We start from the raw sequence: 25,018 nt of genomic DNA on the forward strand, positions 1-25,018 counted from the left end.
TGCATGTGAATTATGGATGGGCAGTATTTATTAGAGGAAAAAGCTAGGGCCTTTGTCTCCCAGGCACCTTTTGCTTTGAAGAGTCCCACTAAAGCCTGCTGCTGTCCCAGGAACAGAGATGCCAAAGTGAGCTGGGGCTTCAGCTGCTGCCTGTTGAGCCTGGCTGGAGCTCAGAGCTGAGTTATGCCATGCATGGGCAGAAAGGGATCCGAAGAAAAGCCTGGGAGGCAAAGGCCTTTAAAGTGCCTCAGCTGGCGGGTGTAGCTCTTCAGGGTGGGCTGAAGCTGAAAGTGAAAAAACTTGTTTACCTGTGGCAGCAGCCAGCTTCAGCAGGGCTTTCCTGGAGACTGCTGGCTCGCTTGGCATAGCTTTCCTGAAATCCTGAGATGGAAAGAAAAAGAAGTCCCCTGACTTCACTCCTTGCTTTCTCCTTAGTTTACAGTTGGTGAAAACAGGACTATGTAATCTTCAAAAAAAATGCCCCACTCCAACAACAAATCTGCAGATTGTTTATTCCAACTGCTCAGCTTTTGGGAAAGGAAAGGATGTAAACAACACACTAAAATGCAGTGAGATGCAACAGTATTGTTTGGGCATGTTACTTTCCCATTTGATTAAGCTTTTTTTTTGTAGTATTATGGCAAAACAGCTTTAACAACACACACTGTTCTTTAAAAAAATCAAACCCACCTGCTGTCCAAGCCCCTGGCCAGTGCAGATGTGTGCCCACCAGCTGTGTTGGACTGTGCATCAGTGTGAGGCTTAAACAGGCAATTTTTTCTGGCTGATCTAGCAGGGCTTCTGGTCCACCTGGCTAAATGATACTGTTCTTCCCTTCTCCTGCTGCTTCAGCTAGCCAGGAGGGCAAGCTTGAGCAGGGCGGCTGAGTGTGGTTGTGGGGTGCACACTCTGTCCCCCCGCCCTCCACGTGGGTGCCAATCCTGGAACCTTGAAAGGTGGAAATAACCTCCCCGTCCCCATTCTATTTCATTTTGTTTTAGTAGTAGGAGCATGAACAAGCTTTTGCATTTAGAAAGGAATGTGTGTAAGCTCATAATGGTGTGTTTTCCACATTTGCTTCGGAGGAATAGGTAAATAGATTCTGAGCTATTTCTTTGCTTTTATTGTCCCTGGCCTAGTGGGAGGCCAGGGCTGCAAGCTGCCGAGGCTGTAACGCAGACAAGCGCTGCGATTCAAGACTGCAGCTCCCTTTCTTCAAACATGCCGGGAACAACTGTTCCTGCGCCTCCATGAGCTCAATTTACGGTTGCGGGAGGCGATGTGTTCCCGCGCCTGGCGAAGCACCCGCGCACGCGAAGCCTCTGCAGACGTGTTGTCAGTTGGCAGCTCTCTCGCTAGATGCACCTTTACACAATTGCACAAGCCACCAGGAGGTACAAATGTGAAATTCAGCCTTGGGGGCAAAACAAAGAAATGAAACTTAGGTATGAATGCGGTGTTATCCATCTGCAGATACAGATATTAGACCTGATCTCCCACCACGCTACTGTAGTTTTACACTAATAGGGCTCTGCTGCGATCGGTGGAGTACCACTGCAAGACAAAAACAGCAGTGGGGATAAGTTTGGGCTGTTATTTTTAATTCTGGTAAATAATGTAGAGAGTGAACCCTGTTTGGGGAAAGCCAGCCTGTGTTCACTGCGTGAAACCACCCATAATAAAAGGGAGAAATGCAGTGACACACTGTCTTGGTATTGCTCCTGAACTTCTGCTCTTTCTTCTGGGGAGCCATTGCCCTGAGTCCCGTGTGTCCGTGTGCAAGCAAAGGGATGGGGTCTTCCAGCTCGCCTCCTTTTTTTGGTTGCCTTTCCATTTGCTGTCCCATAAAGTCAGTTTTATCATGCATGACTAGAATTTGTCCTGTAGCTTGGACTCATTCATTACATTGAATAAATGTGCTTATTATGGAAAGTTATTTTGTGGAAGGAGTCTGTTGATGGCATTGTCAGGAAAGAGGTTGCAATTTGTCATGGTAGGTAGCTTGCTAGTTAAGTAAAAAATAAGTCAGTTCTTTTCCTCAGTGTATGTTAGGATAAGATATAAAATAGCTATGGCAGATTGAAGCGTGAAGTGTTACAGGCTGGCAGTGGGCAGGGATAGTGTGCAGTGTCTGGTCTTAGCTTACAGCCATGCACTTCCTTGGCCATCAGTGGTCCTGGATAATGCCCAGCAAATTGAAATGAGGACTTTGGATAACCCCAGTGTCTCCCAGTTGCGAGGCATCGTACTACCATGACTGTCTCCTAAGAGAAATTAATATAATATCTGTAGATAAGTAGACTGATTTACCTTTTGATGACCCTGGAGAGAAAGGTCAGATTCAGGATATTTTTGCTCATAATCGGTTATCCATAAAGAGTTAGTGTACCAGGCTTCAAGATTGTAGCTCAAAAGGGCAGTTGCTTTGAGAAGGTAGCTTGAAAGGGCACCTCAACAGCTGAAATCAGATGAGACAGATTTAATGGCCTCTCAGTAATTTCTGACTGAAAGTTCAGAGTTTGAAATTTAGGAATTTTTTTTCTTCACCCAGCCTAATGTAAAAGAAATGCACTATAGCCTAATAGAAATTTATTTTCATGCTGAGTATTTAGAAGAGTTTTTCAGCTGCTGCCTATACATTTGGTCACTTCAGCTGTAAGGAAGAGAAAGAATAATCACTTTGTGTTTTTGGTCTTGTGTATTTTTAGCTAATGTGTTAAGACACTGCAATTCCAGAAAAGCTGTCCTCCATGTCCCCAGAGTATTTTGATTTAACCATCTGCATGCAGAATTTTATCTAGACTGCCACAGAAGTTAGTAGTAAAACCACTGGGGTCTTGGCAGCCAAAACAGTAGATAGTAAGCACAATGCTTTGCTTCCCTGAGGGGTTTAGTTTCATAGGGATTCTGCCACAGGCTGGCACTTCTCAGTAGGTTACCTGCAGAAGCCCTGTATATTTAGGAACCCTCCCCAGATGGAGTGATTGATTGCCAAAGCTCCTTCCCATTCCTGCGCTGTGCATGGAAGGGAAAGACTGGAAATACCCACTGGGCGATGCAATAACTTGCAAACCTGTTGCAAGTGGCATGGTAGATCTTAATAAAAATCATAGGTTTTATGTTGGGAGTAAGGAAGTGACTGATTTCATGCATAATACTGAGAGAGATGGGGCATGATTGGAGTGAGGAGGGAATGACAAGTGTGGTTTAATTTAACAGCTGCACAAGATGCACAGGGACATTGCAAGACCTGCATGTGGAGATACTTTATCTCACATATGGGAATTTCTGGCTATATTAAGTAACTTGAGGTGATGCCTATGTGAAATACAGATGGAAACATACCAGTGAGTAAATTTTGTCCGAGTCAATGAGTATGGCTAGGCTATTTCCATGGCAGATATGTTGGTGGGTCTTCATGGGAAATATTAGTGATTTATTCTGCCTGCAATTGTTAATGCTAACAACCTTCAATAGCTGTTTAAGCATCAGCTGCTTAGAGCGTGTGGATTATCCTATTTCACACTGGCAATTAGTTGATGATATGAAAGCACTTTGAAAATGGAAATCACAGGGCAAATGCTATTTAAACAGTTCATCATTTAATGTATAATCCCATCTCTCCAGCTACTTTGATTGCAATATGTAGGGAGATGGTAAGGGAGACCAAGGAGTCTGCTTTCAGTTCAACCCCCGGTACAGGTGCTGTGCCCTGTCTGTCCTGCCTCTGACTCAGCTGCTCCTCATCCTCTACCTGCCCACACCCATGTGCTGCAAAACACATTTTCTTCTGTTTGGTTTTTTTTTTCCCCCACTTGTTTACTGTCTTTCTGTTTTTGCAACTTCTTCGTTTCTCATTTGTTCTTAGGACCTGTCTGGGGAATGTGAGGGGTATTCCATTTCTGGAGTCCTGATTTTTATTCTTTGGGCAGTTAGTACTCTGTTTGGCATGTTCTGCAGACCTTGAACCACTCCCAAAATACTATAGTAAATATAAAGGTAGGCATTAGTTGGTATATTCATACACTTGGAAATGGCTTATGGGAGTCTGGTAGATTGGGGGAGTTTGTTTGGTTGGTTTTTTGGGTTTATTTAGTTGGTTTGGGTTTTTTTGTCCGGTCCATCTGCATCATTGGGACAAATGTGCCTGTAGAACCATTTGGTTCCCTTCAGGAGTGGTTTTGGGTCTTGGATTGGAAGTTCTAGGTATTCCAAGTATGATTTTGCCTCTGGGTGTCTTAAAATTAAAAAGAAAAAGAAATTAACAATGATTTTTATTAAAAAGATAGTACAGTAATATAAAAATTTAAATAAATAAGTAAAAGAATACCGGAGGCATACCTTTCAGCTAATTTCAAGGGGTATTTTTCTCAGCCTGTTGTTTTGCATTGGCTTTTCAGTTTTGGTCCTACATCTGATTTCAGATGCTATTGGGTTTTTTTTAAAGGACTAGAAACTCCTTTTTTTTTGCTCATTCCACTTTCTAATATTTCAGGGATGTGACAACAGCAGGTGCCAAATTTCACATCTAAAATAAAATTGTTCCAACTGATGAGAATCCTTGAAACCACAGGTGAAGTTTCAGGCCAGTTAAATAAAGCTGTAGAGCATCCATTTGTATCATTCATTCATATAATGAAACCTGTTCTTATAACTCAGCTCTGATATATTAACCCCGCAGTTATCCTCACACATAAATGGGAGATGTGTTGCTTTCGTCAGGATATAACCATATAAATCCCCTGTGCATGAATGGAAAAATAGGGGCCCTAAGGCTATAGGTATCAAAGGTCTCCCCTATACTTACAATAGCCTAATAAGGTTATTTTGAAGGCATAGGTAATTATTCACAGGCTCCCTATAGCCAGTGATTCATTGTTCACTACTGAAACATTTCTAAATGAATTATGTTTTAAACAAGCAAATCCTTGGCCTTCTCTTTTATGGAAGGAAAAAGAAAATGGGAGGGACACAAAATTCCACCATTTTCTGTGTTAAGTACACTGCTTGCTAGTTAAAAGGTTCCTGGTATTTGTGGCAGTTTAAATGTACTGCCATGCTTCTTGCTGTTTTGAATGCCTATTTCTGAATTTCACATTTTGATAAAAATATTATTGTTGTCATTAAATTGATATTTAGAAAAGACTGGATATAAGAGCTCAGCACAATGAATAAAACAGTTGGAGTTAACTATCCCTGGGGATAGAATCAATCACTGTTGTAGAAGAGGGTGACATTTAAAAAAGAAACTCAGAAGAAAATGTCATGCTTAAAAAATTAGATTTAAACGCACTAGCTCCTGATTGATTTTTATTGCACTCACATGGATACACTGATTGATTATCAGCCTTACAAATGTTTAGTACCTTTCTCACTTCTCTAATAATCAGAATAATCTAATTTTCAATGTCATTTAAGTTACCATATTCAAGGCTATAATAGATCATATTTCTAATGAAACATAGCAATTATGTAATGAATAATACAAAGCTGCAAGGCAGAGTTCAAATTTACCTTCCACAAAAAAAAAGAAAAAAAGGTTAAAAAAAAAAATACCAGGAGTGTCTGGAAGGGCCAGTGTACGTGAAGGCAGGAGACAGGACCATGTCTTCTGGATGTGTGGTGTGTTCCCCTGTGGTTGAACTGAGGTTCCTGGCGCATTGGCCGGGGCGGGTTTGCCATAGCTGAATGCTATTTCTCAATAGGAAACCCTGGGCGGGCTCGAATTCTGTAATGGATGTGCTTGCTCTGTGCCTGGGGAAAAATGATAGCGTGCCAGGTGCTTATGAAATGTCTTCCATGATTGTTTCTCTGTGCTCCCTGTTAATTTTGATATGTGTCTGTAGAGAGATACTATCTCACTTAATTTGAGATGTTTTCTTCTGGCGATTGTTATCCAACAGCTGACATGGTTGATTTCTCAGAATCAGCTACAAAATATGCAGGTTTTGATGTGTTCTGGTTTTGTAAGTCCCTTACACAACTGTGTACTTGTTATTCGCTTTGTCCATTAGAAATGAGAGTTTTGTGTTTGAAATGGGCTTTGTCTCCAATCATTCTCCATATGTCAAAGCCAAGTTTTGGCATGGAAATTTGTTTTAAAATAGTTTCCTGGCTTTTTTTAGGACTGAGCTGTTTTGCCTAAAAGAAAACATTATTTCATCTGGAAATCACGACCTAGGAAACCAATCTATTTATAACTACCTGGTGTTCTGCATATTTTAGTGTGTTTGGCTTGCAATTGCACTGCTGTTAATGTGTACAGGAGTCCCACCGTCCTGGATTGATGGCTCGTCAGTGTGTCGAGTGTGATTTTGCTGCTTTTGAGATTATTGTTCTCTTCCTTTACATGTCTTGGAGATGGGAAACTCAAACTCCTTGAGTTCCTCATCTTTGTGCTTTATTCCACCAGTTCTCAGGTCTGGAATTTGGCTGGGATGTGCAGCTGGGTGTTGCTTTGGACCATGGGGTCAGAGAGCCTAGTTCAGCAGCAGCAGGGTTGCTAAGGCTCCCTTGGTTTGAAATTTTCCAAGGTGACTGTTGGGAAAGACACCCTTATGGACTGCCATTCCATACCATTTAACACAGTTAGTTGAAGAGTAATGTGTGGTATATGTTGGGCATTTAGCCTGATGGAGCACACTTGCCATTGGCAGTGAGTAAGCGTTTTGCTTATTTGACTGAAATATTTGACTGAAATTGGCCACAGCTGCTAACTTGTGCCAGAATTAGAATTTTTTTAGCAGCTGCCTCTGGAGTTGGAAGAGCAAGAGCTATGAGGAGCTGTGCAAGGTTTGTGGGTTTCCACCCTAGCAAACAGCTTGGTGCTGCTGGATTTCCCAGCTGCAGTGCTGGGGATCAGCCCCACAGCCACGTGTGACACCATCAGCCTGCCCAGGCTCCCTGGTGTTCAGACAGGGACAGGTGGCTTCCCAAGGAGCAGGAGGACAGGCAGGACAGTGAGCCTCTGCCCAGAAGGGAGAACTGGCAGGTCTGCAGCGTTCCTACCTCAGTTCACCTCTCACTTCTCTTCTTATTGGGCTTTACAAACAAAAGGAGTCTTTTTGCAGACCGATCTTGTGCCCAGCACTGTGCAATTACTGACTTGCTCTGTGTGCTTTATGGTGCTTTTGAGGTTTGTTAGCTTAACGAGTAACTTCCAAAATATTTGGGGACAAGAAAAGTGTGGTTTTACAGGAATGTGAACTGACTGGAAGCACTAGTAGTTGTTGCTACAGGAACAAAACCAGCTAGCTAGTACACAGAGCTCTTCAAAGGTCACGGGGATCTCCAAGACACAAAACTGCAGTGATAGCATTTCAAATAATGAATTTATAGCTGATTAATCATTTTAATACATGAAAGGAGATGTCTGTCTATCTTCTGGATATCTGGGGAAGCGCAGGTTGTGCAAGTAGTAGGAAAAATTGCATTGTGAGTGGCAAGTTCTCCTCCCTTGGACATGTTTGTGCAACCTTTGACAAATGGGCGTACAAATATTCACTCTTCTGTGATTTTACCTGATTGCCTAGAAACTGTTAAATCTCATGGGCTGGATCCCAGCTTTTCCTTAGCCAAACAGTGGCTAAGTTTGGTGGACCTGAGGGGTTTGTGTTTAAGACTGGACAATTCCCTGCATTAGGACATGCTTGAAATGACCCCACTCAGGCAGGAGAATTGCTGCAAGGTTACTAAATGAGAGCACTGGGGTTCTCCAAGAGAAGCTGTTTGTGTCTTCTCTATACTTAGTTCCATCTACAGCAGGCCCTGCTTTCCTTGAAGAATGCATCTGACCCTCATGCACCTTTTGTGCCCTGTCCATCACTTTGAGCAGAAAAGGGAAAGTGTATCTGAGGCTAAGGGAAAGGCAATGGCTCTCCTGGGGTGAGGAGAACAGACTGAGCAGGACAAAAGGTGATGTTTTGCCCCCCTACCATCAGGGAGCAGGCTGAACATCTGAAGGTAGGGGCTAGTTCTTAAGGCAACAGAAAGTACCTTTGCCAGCTTGTGAACCCTGCTGTGGCTGCCTGGAGGTTTCTGGGTGTGGAAGTGCAAGTCCTGGCGTGTGTGTCAAGGGGACAGGGGAGCTGTCACAGGAAGATGGATTGAAGCAGACGTGCACAGGTGTGGGCGTGTGTCACTCAGCCTTCTGAGACGCGCCAAGACCTGGCTTCCTCACGTATCAGGATTCACCTTTTTTCATGCTCCTTCCCCACGCTACCACCTTATTTATTTTTCTTTAACTTTCAAGAGTTCTCATAGGGCAAGAGAGCTTCCATACTGTCCCCTGTTGGGAGCTTCTAATTAATGCAGCCATCAAGTCAGAATTTAGTGCACAAGTAATGAAATTCATAACCTGAGTTTTCCACGGCAGCATTAACTGTGACACAGATTCATCACTGGTGTATCATCATTAAAAGGCAGTGGAATTGCATCAGGGATTGATGTGATCATATGCATGTAAAGATCAAGATACCAAAAGGTGTGATTTATGTAATATAAGCATAAGCTGTAATCCAAAACCCTTCCCACATGCGGTGTGACAGTTCCTGTTCCCAGAGCAGTGATGGTTTTTAAATTTACTGCGTAAATGTGTGTGTGTGTGTTTATATGTTTTTATTTAACTCTTTTAAACATAGTCTTAAGGTCTTTCTGTCCTTTTTTTTTTTTTTTTTGCATGTTGATTTATAACTGTAGTTAAATCTGCCCAATAGTTTGGTGTTACTGAAATGCTTTATATTTTAGGAGCTTGGGTGTTATACATCAGCACTTTAATCCATTATCTTACAGGGAATGTGGAAACACTGACAGGTCTGATGCAGTCTTAATGAATAAAGTAAGAAGATATATATTATTCTGTATTTTCATTTTAAAAGCTATCAGAATCATTTAAGAAAGTTAATGAGGAACAAAAAATGTTCCTAGTTTTTGGGCTGTGTTACTTCTCCCATTTCTACCCTCTGATTTGGACCAAAAGAGAAAGAGGACAGAGCTTAGCCAATTTGGTGATGAGGACTGATCAGCAGTTGTCCCTCCAGTGGCCTTTGGAGGGAAAGGAACTTCAGGTACACTGCAGAAGGAGCAGTGCTGGGATAGCAAAGGAGAATGGCAGGGTCCCTGCCAGAGTTATCTCCTGGTCTCTAGGAGCCCTTGGCACCTGCTTTGAAGCCTGGCCTGAATAATGCATTCAAATTGGACGAGGAGCTCAAAACTGTTGGGGGAAGTGGTTGTTGGGGCCGCCTGCTTGGCAAATTTGTCAGTCAGCTTGTAGAGCTATAAGTAAGTGGGGCTTTGTTACAAAGGTTTATTGCTCTTCATGGTTGTGTAGGAGTTTACAGAGTTTTCTAAGGAACTCCTTTATCTCCCAAGTACAGCAGTGATTAGGATTTGTTTCTGAAGTACAGTGGCAGTTTGCAGCACTCGAGACATAGCTCTGGGTCTTGGATGTTTTTTCAGTGCAAAACATGGTGCTTGTGCTCTGCACTGGGGTTCAGCCAACAAATCAGAGTGTTTGCTTGAGGGGAAAACTTGTAAAAGGAAGTGGGGAGCAACCAGTCCATCCCCCTAAATCTGACTGCACTGATAGCATTGTACCTTTGCAAGGAATAACCTTTTTGGTCCACTTTTGCTGGTCTCCTTTGGATCTGTGTTCTCCAAACACCAAAATTAATGGTGTTCAAGGTTAGGTTTTAATCCAGTGGGGTGCTCAGCATCCCAGCCCTAATCCAGCCAAGCACATGACTGACTTCAGAGAGGTCTGTCACACAGTTAAGTCAAGTTCATGCTTAAAATGTGAATGACTGGTGTCAGAATTCTCTCAGTTGCAAATTCAGACCTTTAGTGAGAAGACCAGAGCCATACATTGCATGGACTGTGTGCCTTGTGAAGGAGAAACAAATGTTCACCACATCTCTACTCCTTGTTTTCTATTACACACAATATGTTATTTCTGTAGATGCCTCTGACTCTGATGCTTTCCCAGCCCACTATTTTTTCTGCTCTTTATGATTATTGTGGTTCACTGGCACGTAGGAAGCGACCACAGAAGATGTGGAGATGGGCCTGGGGAACCCACAGGGAAAAAGAGCTGGCATGGAGGTGGCTTTGTGCTTCCCTCCCTCTGGCACAGACAGATGCACTTTCTGGGGCAGGACAGTACAAATAAGAATCAACAGGTCTTTGGCCATCCAAAATCCCAAGCCATGCTCACAGGTGCCAAACCCACCAGCTGCACCCTCTGAGTTTAGGGCCTTGTTTTAAATATCGTGAGGTTTTGAATGCTAACAATGTTAAGATTGGTTTTATTTATCCAGTAAGATTTAGTCTTCAGGGTGTTTAATATTGACATGGAGTCTTCAGGGAGAGGGATTGATTTTGCTTGGCTTTGTTGTAAAGCCTTATGCATCTGGTTACACTTAAGACGTTAGCTTTAGCTAACAGCAAGACTCTTGATAAAATTCACAATTACTGGCAATACTGTGGACATGGACTTATCTCCTAGGCACGTTTTGTAAAATTAAGCTATTTTCATTAAAGAACAAAGAGCAGCATGGTGATGGAGCAGCTGTCATATTTTATTACAAAACACAAATATGTGGGAAATCAATTACAGCACGAGTGAGCACAATGCATATTTCCAGTAATCCCCCACGGCCGGGGGAAGGTAGAAGGCTGATCTGAGTGCAGAAGCAGATGGCAAGCAACTTTAGATAGCTTCACTGCCATTTTTTTCTCTTTCAAGTGTTTGTGCTTCTCCTTTGATCTTCAGAACTTGAGTTTAACGTGTTTCATCTTCTTTTGTTTACTGTTTTCACATTTAACTTTCCTTTTAAATAACTTCTGTTTAGTGGAGTTTGTATTAGTGTGGGGCTTTGTTATCTTCCATGCTGAGGTACTTAAGAAGAAAGACATTTGCTGTCTTTCTTTAGTGTTGTTCACATCCAATAAAATAGTGACTGCTTCACTGCAGAGGACTTCGCCATCCACTGTGCACAACTGTAGTTCTACAGTGGAAAAATCCCACCTCACAAAGTTACTAAGACACTGTGCATATGAAGTTGCAGTAGACTTTCCTGGAAGGCTGATAATGTGGGATTGTGATGGCACACCCACAGCAAACCCCTGTGGAAGTTTGGTTTAATCACTGCTCACTACATTTAGTTCTTAAATTATTTTTAAATGAGTAGGCTGGAATTAATGTCCTCTGTGCATATAACATTTTTATGTTCACCTAAAATAATGTGTGTTTAAAATAGCAGTATTTTACAGTGATTTGAAATAGAACAGCAAAAGCAACATAGGTTGGTCTGAATAACCCCATGTGATCTGTATCTCTGCTTTTCTTACAGCTGTCAGAAATGACAGGAACAAAAAGAAGAAGGAACCTTCAAAGCAGGAGTCCACAGAAAACTATGAAATGACAGCAGAGTTAGATGATCTCACTGAGAAGATCCGAAAAGCTCACCAGGAAACCTTCCCTTCGCTCTGCCAGCTGGGAAAATACACTACAGTGAGTATGATTTGAGGCACAAAGCGTTCTGGATATGCCTGGATGATGTGGGTTTTGGAGGCTCTGGACATTTTAAATAGGTGAAGAAGTAGATTCACTCTTTGCACCTCCTAAGCCAGGAAAAAACCAGAGGTGTGTGTGCAAAGGCTGCCTGCTGGGGAGAGAAATTGCACTTAGATGTGAGCGCTACTTAGCGGTATCACAAGAGACTCCTGGAGGATTAATCCAGCCAAACCCCCAGCTCTGAGACCATGAGTCAGTGACATTCCATCATTCATTAGAAATTTCTTGGCTCCCAAAGATGTGATCTCTGCTCGTGCATCAGTAGATTACAACTTTGCAGGTGTAGGGAGTTCTTAAATGCTGCTGGATTACTGGTGATAGTCCCAAAGCTACCAAGGTCAAGGAAAATATGAAATGTTTAAGTAAAACAGTTTCCAAAATGCTCATTTGTAGTTTATTCCTAGAATCATAGAATATCCTGAGTTGGAAGGGACCCACAAGGATCACTGAGTTCAACTCCTGGCTCTGCACATGACAGCCCCAAAAATTATACATCCTTTCCCAGTCTACCAAAAGATCCCATAACAGCAAAAAGTTTTGCTGCTTTTAGAAATGAAAAATCAGCCCCCCCATCAAGAAGCTCAGTACTATGGGAATCTCTCCAGAGATGAGTCAGGGAAATAATTTTTCTTCTATACATATATATGTTGCTAAATACAGGGAAAGTCAGTGATATTAATTGATTAAAGAAAATTCAATGTCAAGTTTGCAAATCAAATAATAAAAGAGAGGATGAAAAATAACTGTTAGATAATGTTTAGAACCTTATCAGTAAATAAATGACTACTGGGTCTTGGCTTGCTGTTGGTTGCAGCAGCATTGACTGTTTCAGAGGGATGTGCAAAACATCCTGAGGTAGTCAAGCATGCGCTCTCATTGCTGAGAGCAGGAGTTTGGGAGTGACATGGCTGGGGCAAGGAGACAGCTGCCTCCATGGTTCTTGCCCTCCAGCCCCAGCTGAAGATCTGGGACCAATCCTCAGAGGCCTGGTGGAATACTGCTCTCACTGGATTGCCCTCTGGTTTGGGTAAATTTTCTGCTATTGAAACAAACATTAAATTTCTGAGTGATGTAGGCAAATCCCTGTGTGCCATCAATATTCACAGTTTTAGCAATCAGGGTGCTTTTAAATGGCATAATAATCTATTTACAAAACGGAGTGCAAGGCTCAAAACTGAGGTCTGAGTGTAAGACTTGGAATTTAAGTGCAAGAAAAGCAAGCATATGGTGTGATTTTATAAAAAAATTTTTTCATCTTGTTGAAAGTATTTTCACAAGCACTCTTCACATTTAAATCTGAGCCCCATGTAAACTGGTTAGTACTGGGGAAGGAGCCTGTCCTCCCCATGTTTCTTTGGTCCTTCCCAGCAGGAACACATTAGAATGTATTTCCACCTTAGCTGGGAGTTAGCAGAGTTAGCAGAACTGCAACTGGTGGGATGGCACTGTACTGCATCCTGGTAATTGCCAAAGATCCTCGAGGGTTGAAAGATAAACCTTGGCACCTCTACACTTGCATTAGGTACTGGCTGCTGAAGCATCATTAATCTTTTAGCTCTTGAAATGATACAAGTGGATGAAATTGGAGAGGGCCTTGTTGCATAGCACACCCACTGCTGATGCCTTCGTCCTTAGGTTCTGTCGGAACCCCGTGGGGAGTTTATGCCCCTGTTGGAATTTCAGAGCCCTTGTTGAGAGCACCTGGATCTCAGTAATGAGCAGATGAATCTGGGCTGTCTATGGAACACGAGTAGCCATGATATGACTGCTCTCCTTCTGAGGCTGGGTATTGGCCATTCATATCTCAAGCCTGATGGGACGGCCTGGGGCAGGGGATTTCTTGTTTTTAGCTTTGCTCTGTTGGAAGTCCAAAGCAGGGAACTGCTGCACAGGGCTCACCCTCTCCTGCTTTGTCATGGTACAAGTTGCAATAACAGAATTATGCTGAAAGAGTTATTTTTGGCTTACCTTGAATCTTTGAGAGCGATGCAGCTTCCTTCAAACACTGTATCAGAATAATAGCAGTGGTGCTAAATACTGTCTTCTTGCTGCATTCTCATAGTCTGCATGTGAAGTGCAGAGTGTTTAAATCTCACATCTAGGTAAGGTCTGGCAGCCACTTTGGCATTTTATGTAGGACTTCAGTGTTAAGAGCTCACGTGGGAGGGACAGAGTAGTGCTGGGGCTGGAATAAGGGTCACCTTCCCCTCCAGCCTCCCACCAGCCCAGGGGGAGGGGATAATCCTTTCTGCATCACTGAGGATCCAGAGGGGATCTGGGATGTGGAAGCTGTGTGTGCTGGTCACAAGAGCACAGCTCTGGTGCCTGGACACCACCAGCAGCTGCTGATCAAACAGCAGGGCTCCGACAACAACCTGAGACACTTGAAGCAGAGACCAGAAATCAAAAAACAAAGGAGCACAGAGCCCTTTTTCTAAGTGCTGAGTCCAAGGGGAGCCTATAGGCTAAAAGCCTATGCCACACTGCTTTTTTTGATAGTAACAATCTAGTACATGTGGAAGATTGCCCCCAGTCCTGCTTTTATGCCTGGTTCTGCATGCTGTCAGTCGTGAGGTATGGTGTGCTCACACTACAGAGCACACAGATTGCTTTTATAACCTTAGAGTTTTTAATTTAATTCTCTAAGTGAGAGGTGAGAAGTGAGTGTTTCTAACCAATGTGGATTCCATTGAATTTTGTGAGCCTTGCATTTTGTGAGCCTTGTACTGACAGGGATGTTAGATGGAAGAAACTGTTCTGCAAGGGCAGCCCCCGAGTGCCTTTGGTTACACAATCATTCAGACTGTTTTAAAAGATTTCATTTTTTGCTAAAAAGTGCAAAAAATTATAGGAGTGTAAAATAAAAAAGACCTTACAGAGATATAGTAAAAATAAAAACCTGTTCAAGCATTTGGCTTGTGTATCTGGCTCCTCTCACTCTTGAGCACTGCAGCCTGCATTTCCCAGAATGAAGGGTTACATGGTGATTTTTTTCCGCCACCATTGTGTGTTTTTAGCTGCTAAAAATGGTTTTGGAGAAGCATTTTCAATTATTTTTTTATATCCATCTGCTCTTTAAAAAGAAAAAGTGGCCCCATACTTTGCATAATTAGTAGAAGTCTACTTAAAATAATGGGAGAATAGCCCTTGTATTAAATTCCCTGGGTCATTTGACTTAACAGTTGCATTTGGTGGGCAGTGACAAGTACAGTTCTACCAATGATGAGAATCAGCAAGCTGTTTAAAAGTAATGGATTCCAAAAGTCCATCATAAACAGATCTGTTTTATTACTGTCATCCAGGTAAGAGAGAGTGCCTGAGTAATTTCTCTGGAGATGTCATAGTTTATAGTATAATTGAGTGTAACTATACTGCTTGTCCCTTGAGAGTGGTATTATTTGTAAGTCTACAGCTGTGTTACATCCAGCCTTGTGATAAAGGGAGGATAAAACAGAAAACAATTTTGGCTCTGCAGACCCTTGCTGCAGATTCTCCTGGGTTGATCTTGGCTAGCTGGAAGTGAAGAGGTTCCACACACATCTTGACAGCATTTCGTTCTTTGTAAGTGCTGGTCATAGAAGTCACACAGCTATTGTTCAGTGCCATTGAGGAGGAATATATACATATATAAAAATGTGTGTATCTCCTGATACTGGGACTGAGCAGGGTACATGTGCCATGGTCCTCAGTGAACTCACTGGAGTTGGAGTGCATTGCTGCTTTTACTAAAGAGGCATCACGAGTGTTCCTGATTAGGGCAGAGTGCCCCTGTGAGCCTTGTTTCCTTTGTAAAGTGGATTTTAAAGACAGTAGGGATTCTGCTGCTGTGTATGTTTCTACGAGTACCTCATCCCATATTGTTAATGTGGATACAGAGCAGCCTGCAATGAAAAAACAAAAATGATGGAAAAAATGGGATCAATTTATGTGGCAAAAATGGCTGTTTAATTGGATTTCATAGCAAGGTTGGGCTTTTCCACTGATAAAGATGCCACTAGGGTGTATTACAGTATTGTTCCACCATATGTGCACTGGTGCATAGGCCTGAAAAACATGTGAGACTGCTCCTGGAAAAGACACCCAAAAACCCGCTTCAGTAAAATATTCAGGAAAAGTCATAGCGTCTGCATCTTTTTCACAGCATGGATAGAGGAGATCTCCAGGCAAATTTAATCAGAGTTTTTGTTTCTGTTGTGCATTCTTTTTAACCCTGTGTTTTATTGCTCAACCTATACATTGATATTGAGTCAGTTTTGGTTTTTCAATACTGAGAAATGCTGCTCAAAATTCAGCTCTTCTTCCTGTGACACTTGTGTTGACATTCATTAACAGATAGAATGTTAAAACTCTTTCCATTTGTAGCATCTCAAAGGTAATGTGTAAACCACATCAGCTCCAATGCTGAGGGATCTGGCACCTGACATAATAAAACACCTGGTTATTTTGTATTTTATTAACTGCCCCTTCTCTTCAGTTTGCATAATAGAGAGTTAGATTTACATTAGTTGCGACGGCCGTGCATTTCTCCTAATAGAAGACACGTCAAACTTCCCGTTGCTGGCACTGCAGCATGATAAAGTAACCTCATATGATACTGATGAAGATTTCGTTCACACTTGCTGGTTTCATGCAATGTCTTTTTTTCCAGATGGATACCCTATTGTAAAATGATTTCCTGCTTTAGGCTCTGCTTTGTGTAGCTCTCTGCTATGCCATCTTTCTATGAACTGGATAAACTGCCTATTAAATTTAATTACAGCCTGAATGACTGCACATCTTGATCTTATTTTTCCTCCAATGTACTGTATTTCACCAAGGTCCTTGAAGATGAAATAAAATAAATCTGAGGGATGCATACTCCAGTAGCCGAAAGAAATGTTTCAAAGGGCATTACAATCACTGTTAACTCATTAGTTTTGGACCATTTTGAAGGCAATACTTTAGGTTTAGCATTATAGAGACATTTTCTTTTGTCATTTAAAAAAACCAAAAGAAAATAGAGGAAGTTCCCAGAATAAAAATTCAAATAGAAATGATGAAATGAATTAATTATCCCCTAAAGAGAGGGGTAGTAGGAAAGAGCACGCATACTCCTTCAGACTGCTCAGCACAGTCAGCATTTATTTTTTCCAATTAGGGCCTAATGTAAATATTCCTGGCTCAAATCTCCACACTGTTCCAAGTGAGGGTGAATGTCAGGCTGGTGGCGCCTTGGGAACCCGTCAGGACTTTCTCCTTCATGACTGATGGTAGTGGTGGTGTCTTGTGAAGGCAGTGCTGGGATGGGGTCCAGAGCATCACAGCCAAGCTGAGCTCACTCCACATTGCTCCACCAACCTCTTCCAGCCCTGTGTCCTTCCTGTGAACCAAACAAAGCTGACAAGATAATGGCTTCAGTGGCTTTCTAAGAGGTGGATGTCCTCACCATCAGCAGTGGTGGTGGCAGGCTCACTGGAAATGTTTCCTCCAAGAAAGTGTGATCTGTGTAATTTGAATGCTTTTTGATGGCTATTTAATCTGCCATGTCTGTTAGACTTTTAGGTTGAGACTGCTCATTTAACTTTAATTTTAAAGTTAATTTAACATTTTAACTTCAACCAGCTGAGACTTGAGGCAGCTGATCACATGGGCTTCCTCTGCAGCTGGGGAGGAAGCTACTGCCTGAGCATATTTTTATAGGTAAAATTCCTCCTGCAGTGAAGAGGAGATCACCCAGATGCTGAAGGCAGCTGCAATGCACACTGAACTAGGTGGCTTATGAAACAGAGGGTTGGGGGACACCATCACCCTGGCTGCATCCTAAATAGCATTGGGTCAAATGCTGACAATACACTGCATGTGAGGGCAGAAGGAGATTTGGGTATTTCAGAGCTCTGTCATTACCTGTTTCTTGTCACTCTGCTGGAGTCCTGGGTGGATTGGAGTGGACTCACCAGCTCTTCTCATGACACCCAGTGTTGGTGGGCTGGCATCAAATGGGTCACAGCAGATTTTGAGTGAGACTGTTCTTGGCTGACACACTCAGCTTTTTCAAGGGTTAAGTGGCTGTTCCAAATGTATAAAAATGTGAGTTTGATCCCAAACTTAACACAAGTTTCCTATGCACTCTAGAAAATTATGGAGACTTTGAGGTAGGTGAATATAAACATTCCCTGAAAGATGCCACCAAAATGTCCTTGTTACACTTCCAGCAGTGGGGATGTATGTTGGATGCACCATCAAATGAGCACGTAGCATTCATCAAGGCACATGGGATTTTCCTTAGCATTATGTAAATAAATGCTCTGTAAGTCATGGGAGACTGTAGCTTCAGAAAGCTGTGGCATAGCCACAGAGCAGAGAAATTAAGCAGAACCAATTTTGTAAGACCTTAAGTATGTGAAACTACGTTCCAAATATTGTGCTGCTTTTTCCAGAGGAGGACCCAATATTCTTGTTCCACTGTTCATTTATATTTTCTGGGGTACAACTGTAAATTGTCTTTCTCAATGCACTTATTATATAATGGCAAGGAAGAATAATGAGGGTGGCATTTGGAAATGTTTAAGTTCATTTGTATTCCTTGTACAGATGGCCTCTGCAATCATAAGTAACAGAGAAGTATCCAAGGAATTTTCAGGCGATTAATCCAAGTTTAAAACCAGCATCATCCCGACAGCAAGCTGCAGAAAATGTCTGGAATGTTAATAGAAAGTACTTCTGGAAGGAAAACGTGGTTGTTGTTTCCTTCCCTTGAAAACCGATTGCTGAAAGGAACGTTGTTGATTTATGGTGCCTTCTGTCTCTCTGTCTTACCAGAACTCCAGCGCAGATCATCGGGTTCGACTGGACCTTGGGCTTTGGGACAAATTCAGTGAACTTGCAACGAAGTGCATTATTAAAATAGTGGAGTTTGCAAAGCGATTGCCGGGCTTTACAAGTTTGACCATTGCAGACCAAATAACTCTACTGAAAGCAGCCTGCCTGGATATACTGGTATGTATTTTTAACATCATTGTTCTCCTACTAATGTGTTTTCTATTCTTCTTTTTACTGCAACTGACAGGAAGAGGGGGGTGAAATATGGCCCTGACCTTACTGTTGTACAATTGAACTTACTGGATAGTCTGGTGCAGTCAGAAGATGACTCCAGCACACCTACAGAGGTGTGTTTTGGGGGATGAGCATACTTCTCAAAATAAGTCCTTACACATTTTGGTCTTGTGGCATGTGTAACTGTGGAAAATTTTCTTTACTGGTAACACTGACGAGAGACCTGTTTCTCCTTCATTCCTCCTTCATCCTTCCTCCTCCCTCTGCATGATCTTATGTATAAAGGATACCTAGAGGAACATCCACTGTAAAATGGTTTAGGAATGTGCTGTACCTGTGGGGTCATGAGAGAATTTAAGGAATAGGACACAAGTCTTCAGAATTAGTGTTTTTAAGGTTTTTATAGGGGAAGCTGGTGTGCCTGGAGCCTGTCAGATACAAGCCTCTGGCACTCATATCCCCCTGCTTTCTCCAGTGCTGCAGGTATCTGTGGAAGTGGCCAATGTAATGGACTCACTACAGGTTTTAGCTAAATGTAATTTAATTTTAAACAGGCAAACGTGCAACCTGCAGGAGGGAACTGTGCAGGTGGGCTGGGAGTCTGTCTCCAGACCTTGCACTGCCACTATGTCAAGGCAAAGCTGTCTTCCCTCCCTTTGTCTCTGCTTGTTTCTGTCATGCTGACCTTCAGAGGGGCCCTCTGGGATCTCAGCATTTCTTTATCGAGACCTTAGAGGTCTTCAGGCTTTTAGTGGCAAATATGTTTCATATTATTGGTTGTAGCAATAACTTGCAGTAAAACAGTAGGTTCAATGTAAACATATTTTAAATGTTTCATTCTGAGCACAAACCTTCAGGTCCTCATTGAGCCAAGCTTGGCCAGTCTAGAAGCATCTTGTAGGATGGCTACTGTAGATATATTTTTTGTCATGACATGGGAGTTTAAACTAGGGAAGCTGAAGTTGAAGTAATTAATCTTGGAATTTCTAAAAGTGCATTGCTTCAAACAGGATCATGTTGAGGGGGACGTTAACTGCTGTGACCTTTTCCTCTTGTTTTGTCAAAAGCTGTTTGGAAGAATCGCATCAAGAGGACATTGATGAAGGAGGAAGAGGGGTAGGAGAGGGGAAGGGGTATCATTCTTTGGCCTATAGAAAAAGGGAAGGTTGAGGTTGCCCTGCCATGCTTGAGAGTCACCTCTTGTTGTTCCCTTAATCCAGGCACTCATTCAGAGTCAGCCATCTCATTGTTGCTGGGAGTGTCCCTCGGTGGGGCAGGGCCATTCGTTACCGATTGCACGCCTGTCATCACCAGCTCTGTCCCGAGCAGATTCTGTTACCTTCCCCTCACACCAGAGGCAGATGGTGATCAAAAAACTGCAGCATTGCCTCAAGTGTGTTCTGCCAGCAGCAGGGGATGGGAACTGCTTTGTGCTGTGCTGCTGTAACCCATAACAAATAGTTAATACAGAAACTATACAAAAAGGATGGGGAGGAATCAGAATATAGCAAGAACCTGCTCATCCAAACCTTCTACCCCTAAAACTTCAGCCCTCAAGCTGTCATCTTGTTTGCTTGTGCCATGCCCCAGCTCCAGAGCTGCTGGATAAGAAATACCCTAATTCTGTAATTCTGTGAGCCCCGATGCTCTTTGTTGGGGTGGGCAGTGGCAGCTTGCCCTGGGAATGTGCACAGCCTCTGTTGCACAGCGTCCCTGCAGCAGCTCCACTCAGTGCTGCCATTGCCAACACTGGCTAAAAAATTGAGGGGACCCTTTTTGGTAGGGGTTTTATCTGAAGTGCCTCAATAAAGGCACTTTGATCAAAGTGTTTAAATAAAAGCCTAGTTACCAGATCAGAAAAAGAGAATGAAGCAGGTGGTAAATAGTGACTTTATTTCAACTAATTAATGGATAGAAAAGTTGATTCTTTAATACGATTTACCACTTTTACTTTGTGGCCGTTGGCAACCTTCAAGCTCTAGTTATAAACTTCATTGAGGCCTGTCATTCCAGATCACCTGCTCATTCTGCTTTTTATTTTTCACAAAGCCAGAGAAGGTGACACATCCAAGCGAGCAGGGCGTAGTGAGCACCACAGGAGCCTGCAGCTGGGAGGAGCTGAGGCTTTTCCAAAGCCGGGAACAGATACAGCATGGCTAATAGTCCTAACTTTCCTGTGTGACATTTGCACAAACTTTATGTGACTATTTTATGTGCTGCTTAAAAAGAAAATGGGATAATTACCATGGCACAGTAATGCGTAGTGTGCGCGCCGCCTGTGAAATGCTGTATCCATTAAAGCGGCATCACCTGCACATAATCGGAATTGCAGTGCTGCTCTCTATCTTTATTTAAGCTGAACATCAGTACTGGAGCAGTTGTAATAGCACATAATGCCCCTCACAACAAGCCAGTTGTCCTAGTTATGAGTGTTTTGTTTTGTTGTGCCTTGAGATGTAGAGTGAGCGGTGCTGCCCCTCCTGCTGCACCGAGCACCCAGTGGCTGCTGTGTGAGCTCTGCTGAGCAGGGCCATGAGCCTCAGCAGTGTGCCCTCATGATCCTGCTGCTCTGCCATGCCCTGGATGTGTTCCCAGAGCCACAGCACATGGGAGGAGCAGCCTGGGGCTCCCAGGTTGGGTGGCCAGGCTTCCCTGCCAGCAGGACCCCTTCACTGCCCGCCTGCCATTCAGCACCAGCTGTGGAGAGTCTTACGCATTATTAGACCCTGCCAAGGTCTCTGCTCAACTGGTTCCTGTGGCTGTGGATACTTAAGCCCCTCTTAAACAGGCTGACAAGGGAAATGGTGCCAGGAGCTCAGTAAACTCTGACGGATATGGGCCAAAGAATTGTTTTATGTACAAACAAACACTAACTCTGGAAGGGAAAAAACATCAAGCTTCCTGAGGCAGCTCGAGGCACCAAATGAGGATCATGGAATTTATATCTTGTCTGGTGCCAAAAGTTTTAGGGATAAATATTACTAAAATTCAGTCAATAACCCTTGTAAAAGTGAGTGCTTCTGTCTGCTGGTACGCTGGCCCACCAGCAGCCAAGCATCCCCAGCCTTGCTGGCAAGACAAATATGGAAAGAGTCCAGAGTCCAGACTATCTTAAATCTAATGGATAAAAGCCTTAGAAGCCCTTGAATGCTAATCCTTAATGATGTAATTTTTGTTTTCTGTTGCAAGCCCTGTGCGTTAATGCCAGGCAGGAATTGGTGTGTGCAGAACAAGCTGTGCTGACGGGGTTTGGCAGCGCCACGAGGCATCATTGCTTCAGAGTCAGCTGCCCAGGTTTCTATTCTCAAGGAACTGCCCCAGCCAGCTGAGGCAGCTAGTGTCTAACAGCAGGATTTCTTAAAAAATAGGCCCAGCTTTCCCTACCTAATCTGTTTAAAATGAGTAACAGTTCTGTGGTAGCAGCAATGTCATAAATGCAACTTTCTGGCTGACTTTGGTTTTGTGCCTCTGGTGGGGTTTTTGTTTTGCGCTTTTTAACAGGCTCATAAGAATCCCTAATGCTTTAATATATAAATATTCCTTAAAACAAAGGGCCCTTTAATAATGAGGGAAAACTGTATTTATGGCTGCAAGTGGCATTTAAGAGCAGAGTGACAACTAAAATACTTGGCTTGGTTGCAAAATCTAAACAACATTGAGGACATTGGGAGTTCAGTTTAAAATGGAGAAAGATATCGTGATTTCTTATTTTGAAGTGCTGATGTTTCCCATATGTTCTTCAGTGAATATGAGCTTGAAATCAGCTTTACTTTGACACTGGAAATTTGCCCAAGAACAGTTTAGCAACAATCAGCAATATCCATGGCGTTTCACAGATCCTGATGAAGGACAGAAATTAAAAAAAAAGAAAAAAGAAAAAAAAAAGTAAAACACCATTTCAAATGATCTGTCTTGGAGTTTAATAACAGCGTGTTGTGGGATAATGTCAAAGGAATGCAGAGGAAACCTGAGAGCTGATTGCTGCAGTCAAGTTAAGTGCACTGCTGAAAACACATAGTTGATCTTCAGCTGTGCCAGTGCCCAGTGGAGCTGCTGCAGGCTACCCCAGCTGATGGCTGGGGCAGCACTTGGGATCCAAAGGCCTGAAGGCTGCCCTCAACAAAAACCTGTCCTACTTGTGCCTAAGCCTGAAGTAGCTCAATCCTACCCGACTTTATGTTTTAATTATAAATTTTGCAGGGCCCCTGCAGGTCCCTTTCTGTGCATGCCACAGGGGCTGGATTGAGGCTGAGTAACCTCACCCAGATTTGTTCCCAGTGAGGATTCAGCCTGGAAGTTCTTCCTCTGTTTTAGCCCTGGGGGTCTCTTTGCTGAGCACTCCTGTCCTGCACCCCCAAACACAGTGGGGCTTGTGGCTCTGGGGAACAAGGACGGAGCTTTGCTGCGAGGGAGCCAGAGCCTGGTGTGTGGTGGCAGGTGTGTGTTCAGCCTCTGGGCTGTTGGGAAGATGGCTCCAGGGCACCCCAGTCCCTCTGGGCAGGGATCTCTGTGGCAGCTGGTGTCCAGACCTGCCCTCTGAGGGAGGATCTGGGGGATCCCTATCTGCCAGCCCTGCTGGGGAAGCTGCAGGCAGCCTGGGGAATACACCACGGCATTGCCCAATCAAGCTCCCAATCCTGCTCTGCTCATTTGTTGGGAAGGGAGTCCTGAGGCTGTGGAGGGAAGAACTCTGCTTGCTACCAATTGAAATAGCACTGGAGTCAAAGGGGCTGCCTTTCTGCCTGGCTGAGCTAAGGGAAAAGCAGTACCAGGTAAGAAGTACAGAGCCTTGTTCCTCCCAAGGTTGGATACCTGATCTTCTTCAGCCATGCACCCTTACTGGAAGGCAGCTACTGTCTGTGCAGGCCTCAGGTGGGAAGAGCTGCACTCCAGTTCCTCTTGCATGCCATTAGAGAAGTGAACCAAGCAGCTCTTGGGTGTCACAGTAAATATGTAGCGTTGGAATCTTTGTTTTCTGGAACACCAGGTATTCTCTGTGTTTCTTCTGCTTTCTGTACAATCTTTTAATGATTTAAAAGAGCAGCCCAATGTGAACTTCAGGGAGAGGATGGCCAGTGGTTACTGGCAGTTCTGAATGTGGTAAAGATGCTGCCTCTTACTTACAGGGTGCTGTGCTTCATAATGTTAACTTTTTCTAATGATCCTGAATGATACATTGGCTACTACATAAAACCTAGCAGCCAGCAGCCTTTTAAAATGGCATATATAATGGGAAATTTGTGGTCACTGAGGAATTAATGTGCTGTGTGCTTGTATTTGTGACTCTTGGTCATTGATTTAAGTAATTTCAAGAACTTATTCTAATTCAGGGATAAGGCAACAATGTCAGACATTCCTGTCCAACCACACAAAGTTTCACTGCTTCAAGTTATACCCAGAATGTGAGATAAGATTATTGCTGAGACAGAAAATAGTTGAAGATCTCCCTGCACAAATACACCCTATTAAGTATCTTACCAAGGAACTGAAGAAGAGAAATGAAAGCTTCCCTTTAGGTGTCCTACAGACCCTCTGTGTTCTCCTCATTCTCCTCCCTGTTTATTTGGAGCAGTGTTGCCAGGCAAAGATGAAAGTGGGAGAAACCAAGCCCAGACTGGTCAGCTGCCATGTGCTGGGGCCTCTGACTCAGAGCCTCAGAAGCTATAGGAGTAATTAAATTCTCCCAGTGCTCTCTTAAATTCATGTAAATCTTTTTTGTTGTATCTTTAAAACCAAGTAGGATGGGAAATAAATACAGTCAAGCCCTGAAAAAACACAGCTGTAGTCTTAGCTCAGCTAATCAGCCTGACTTCGGCAGGCTTTCAGTTCAGTTTAGTTTTGGCACAAGCCCTCTCCCACCTCTGATTATTTTAAACATTAAGCACTGATATATATATAACAGAAATATGTCAACATGATGGACGCCTCTTCTATTAGGTGCTTACGGCCGTGTTCGTGAATTGCAGCTGTACAAATGATCCTGTGCCACCACAGAGGGTGCCACACGTCCTGGCTGTGCTCTGGGAGGCGGAAGCGTTCGCGCACACGCTCCCTCGCTGGCCCTGCTGCCACCTCTGCCGCTGTGACAGCGCTCTCCATGCTGCCCTTACCCCGGAGGCATTTGCTTACAAAATGTAGAGCATCCTCGGTGTTTTATTCATGTGTTTTGCATTCCTCCGTGCCCGGTTAGAGGTGTGAATCCCGTTCTCCCCTCGAAGGCTCTTTCATCCATCCGGGGTCAGCACTGGGTGGCTGTCGGCATACAAGGGACCTTGCCAAAGCCAACAGTGCCTGGGCGTGCTCAGGAACGAGCGGCGCTGTCAGCGGCTCCGCGCCAGGCGGGCAGGGTCTGCCACTGCTGGGGCTCCACAGGGGGAAGCGCCAGAGCCTGCAGGAAGGCTGGCAGCCAACAGG

The 25,018-nt window shown here is 43.5% G+C and overlaps 1 protein-coding gene across 8 annotated transcripts in view; it reads left to right on the forward strand.

The window, feature by feature from the left end:
- Positions 1–25,018, forward strand: part of RARB (retinoic acid receptor beta) — a 320,712-nt gene that overhangs the window by 288,618 nt on the left and 7,076 nt on the right. For all 8 annotated transcript variants that reach the window (XM_077176831.1, XM_077176829.1, XM_077176826.1 and 5 more), the window contains 2 exons: positions 11,349–11,509; positions 18,371–18,547. In XM_077176831.1, the coding sequence (XP_077032946.1) occupies positions 11,349–11,509; positions 18,371–18,547 (338 nt within the window). The remainder of the gene's footprint in view (positions 1–11,348; positions 11,510–18,370; positions 18,548–25,018) is intronic.

The sequence above is a fragment of the Agelaius phoeniceus genome, chromosome 1 (assembly GCF_051311805.1).
Source record: "Agelaius phoeniceus isolate bAgePho1 chromosome 1, bAgePho1.hap1, whole genome shotgun sequence".
Taxonomy (NCBI): Eukaryota; Metazoa; Chordata; class Aves; order Passeriformes; family Icteridae; genus Agelaius; species Agelaius phoeniceus.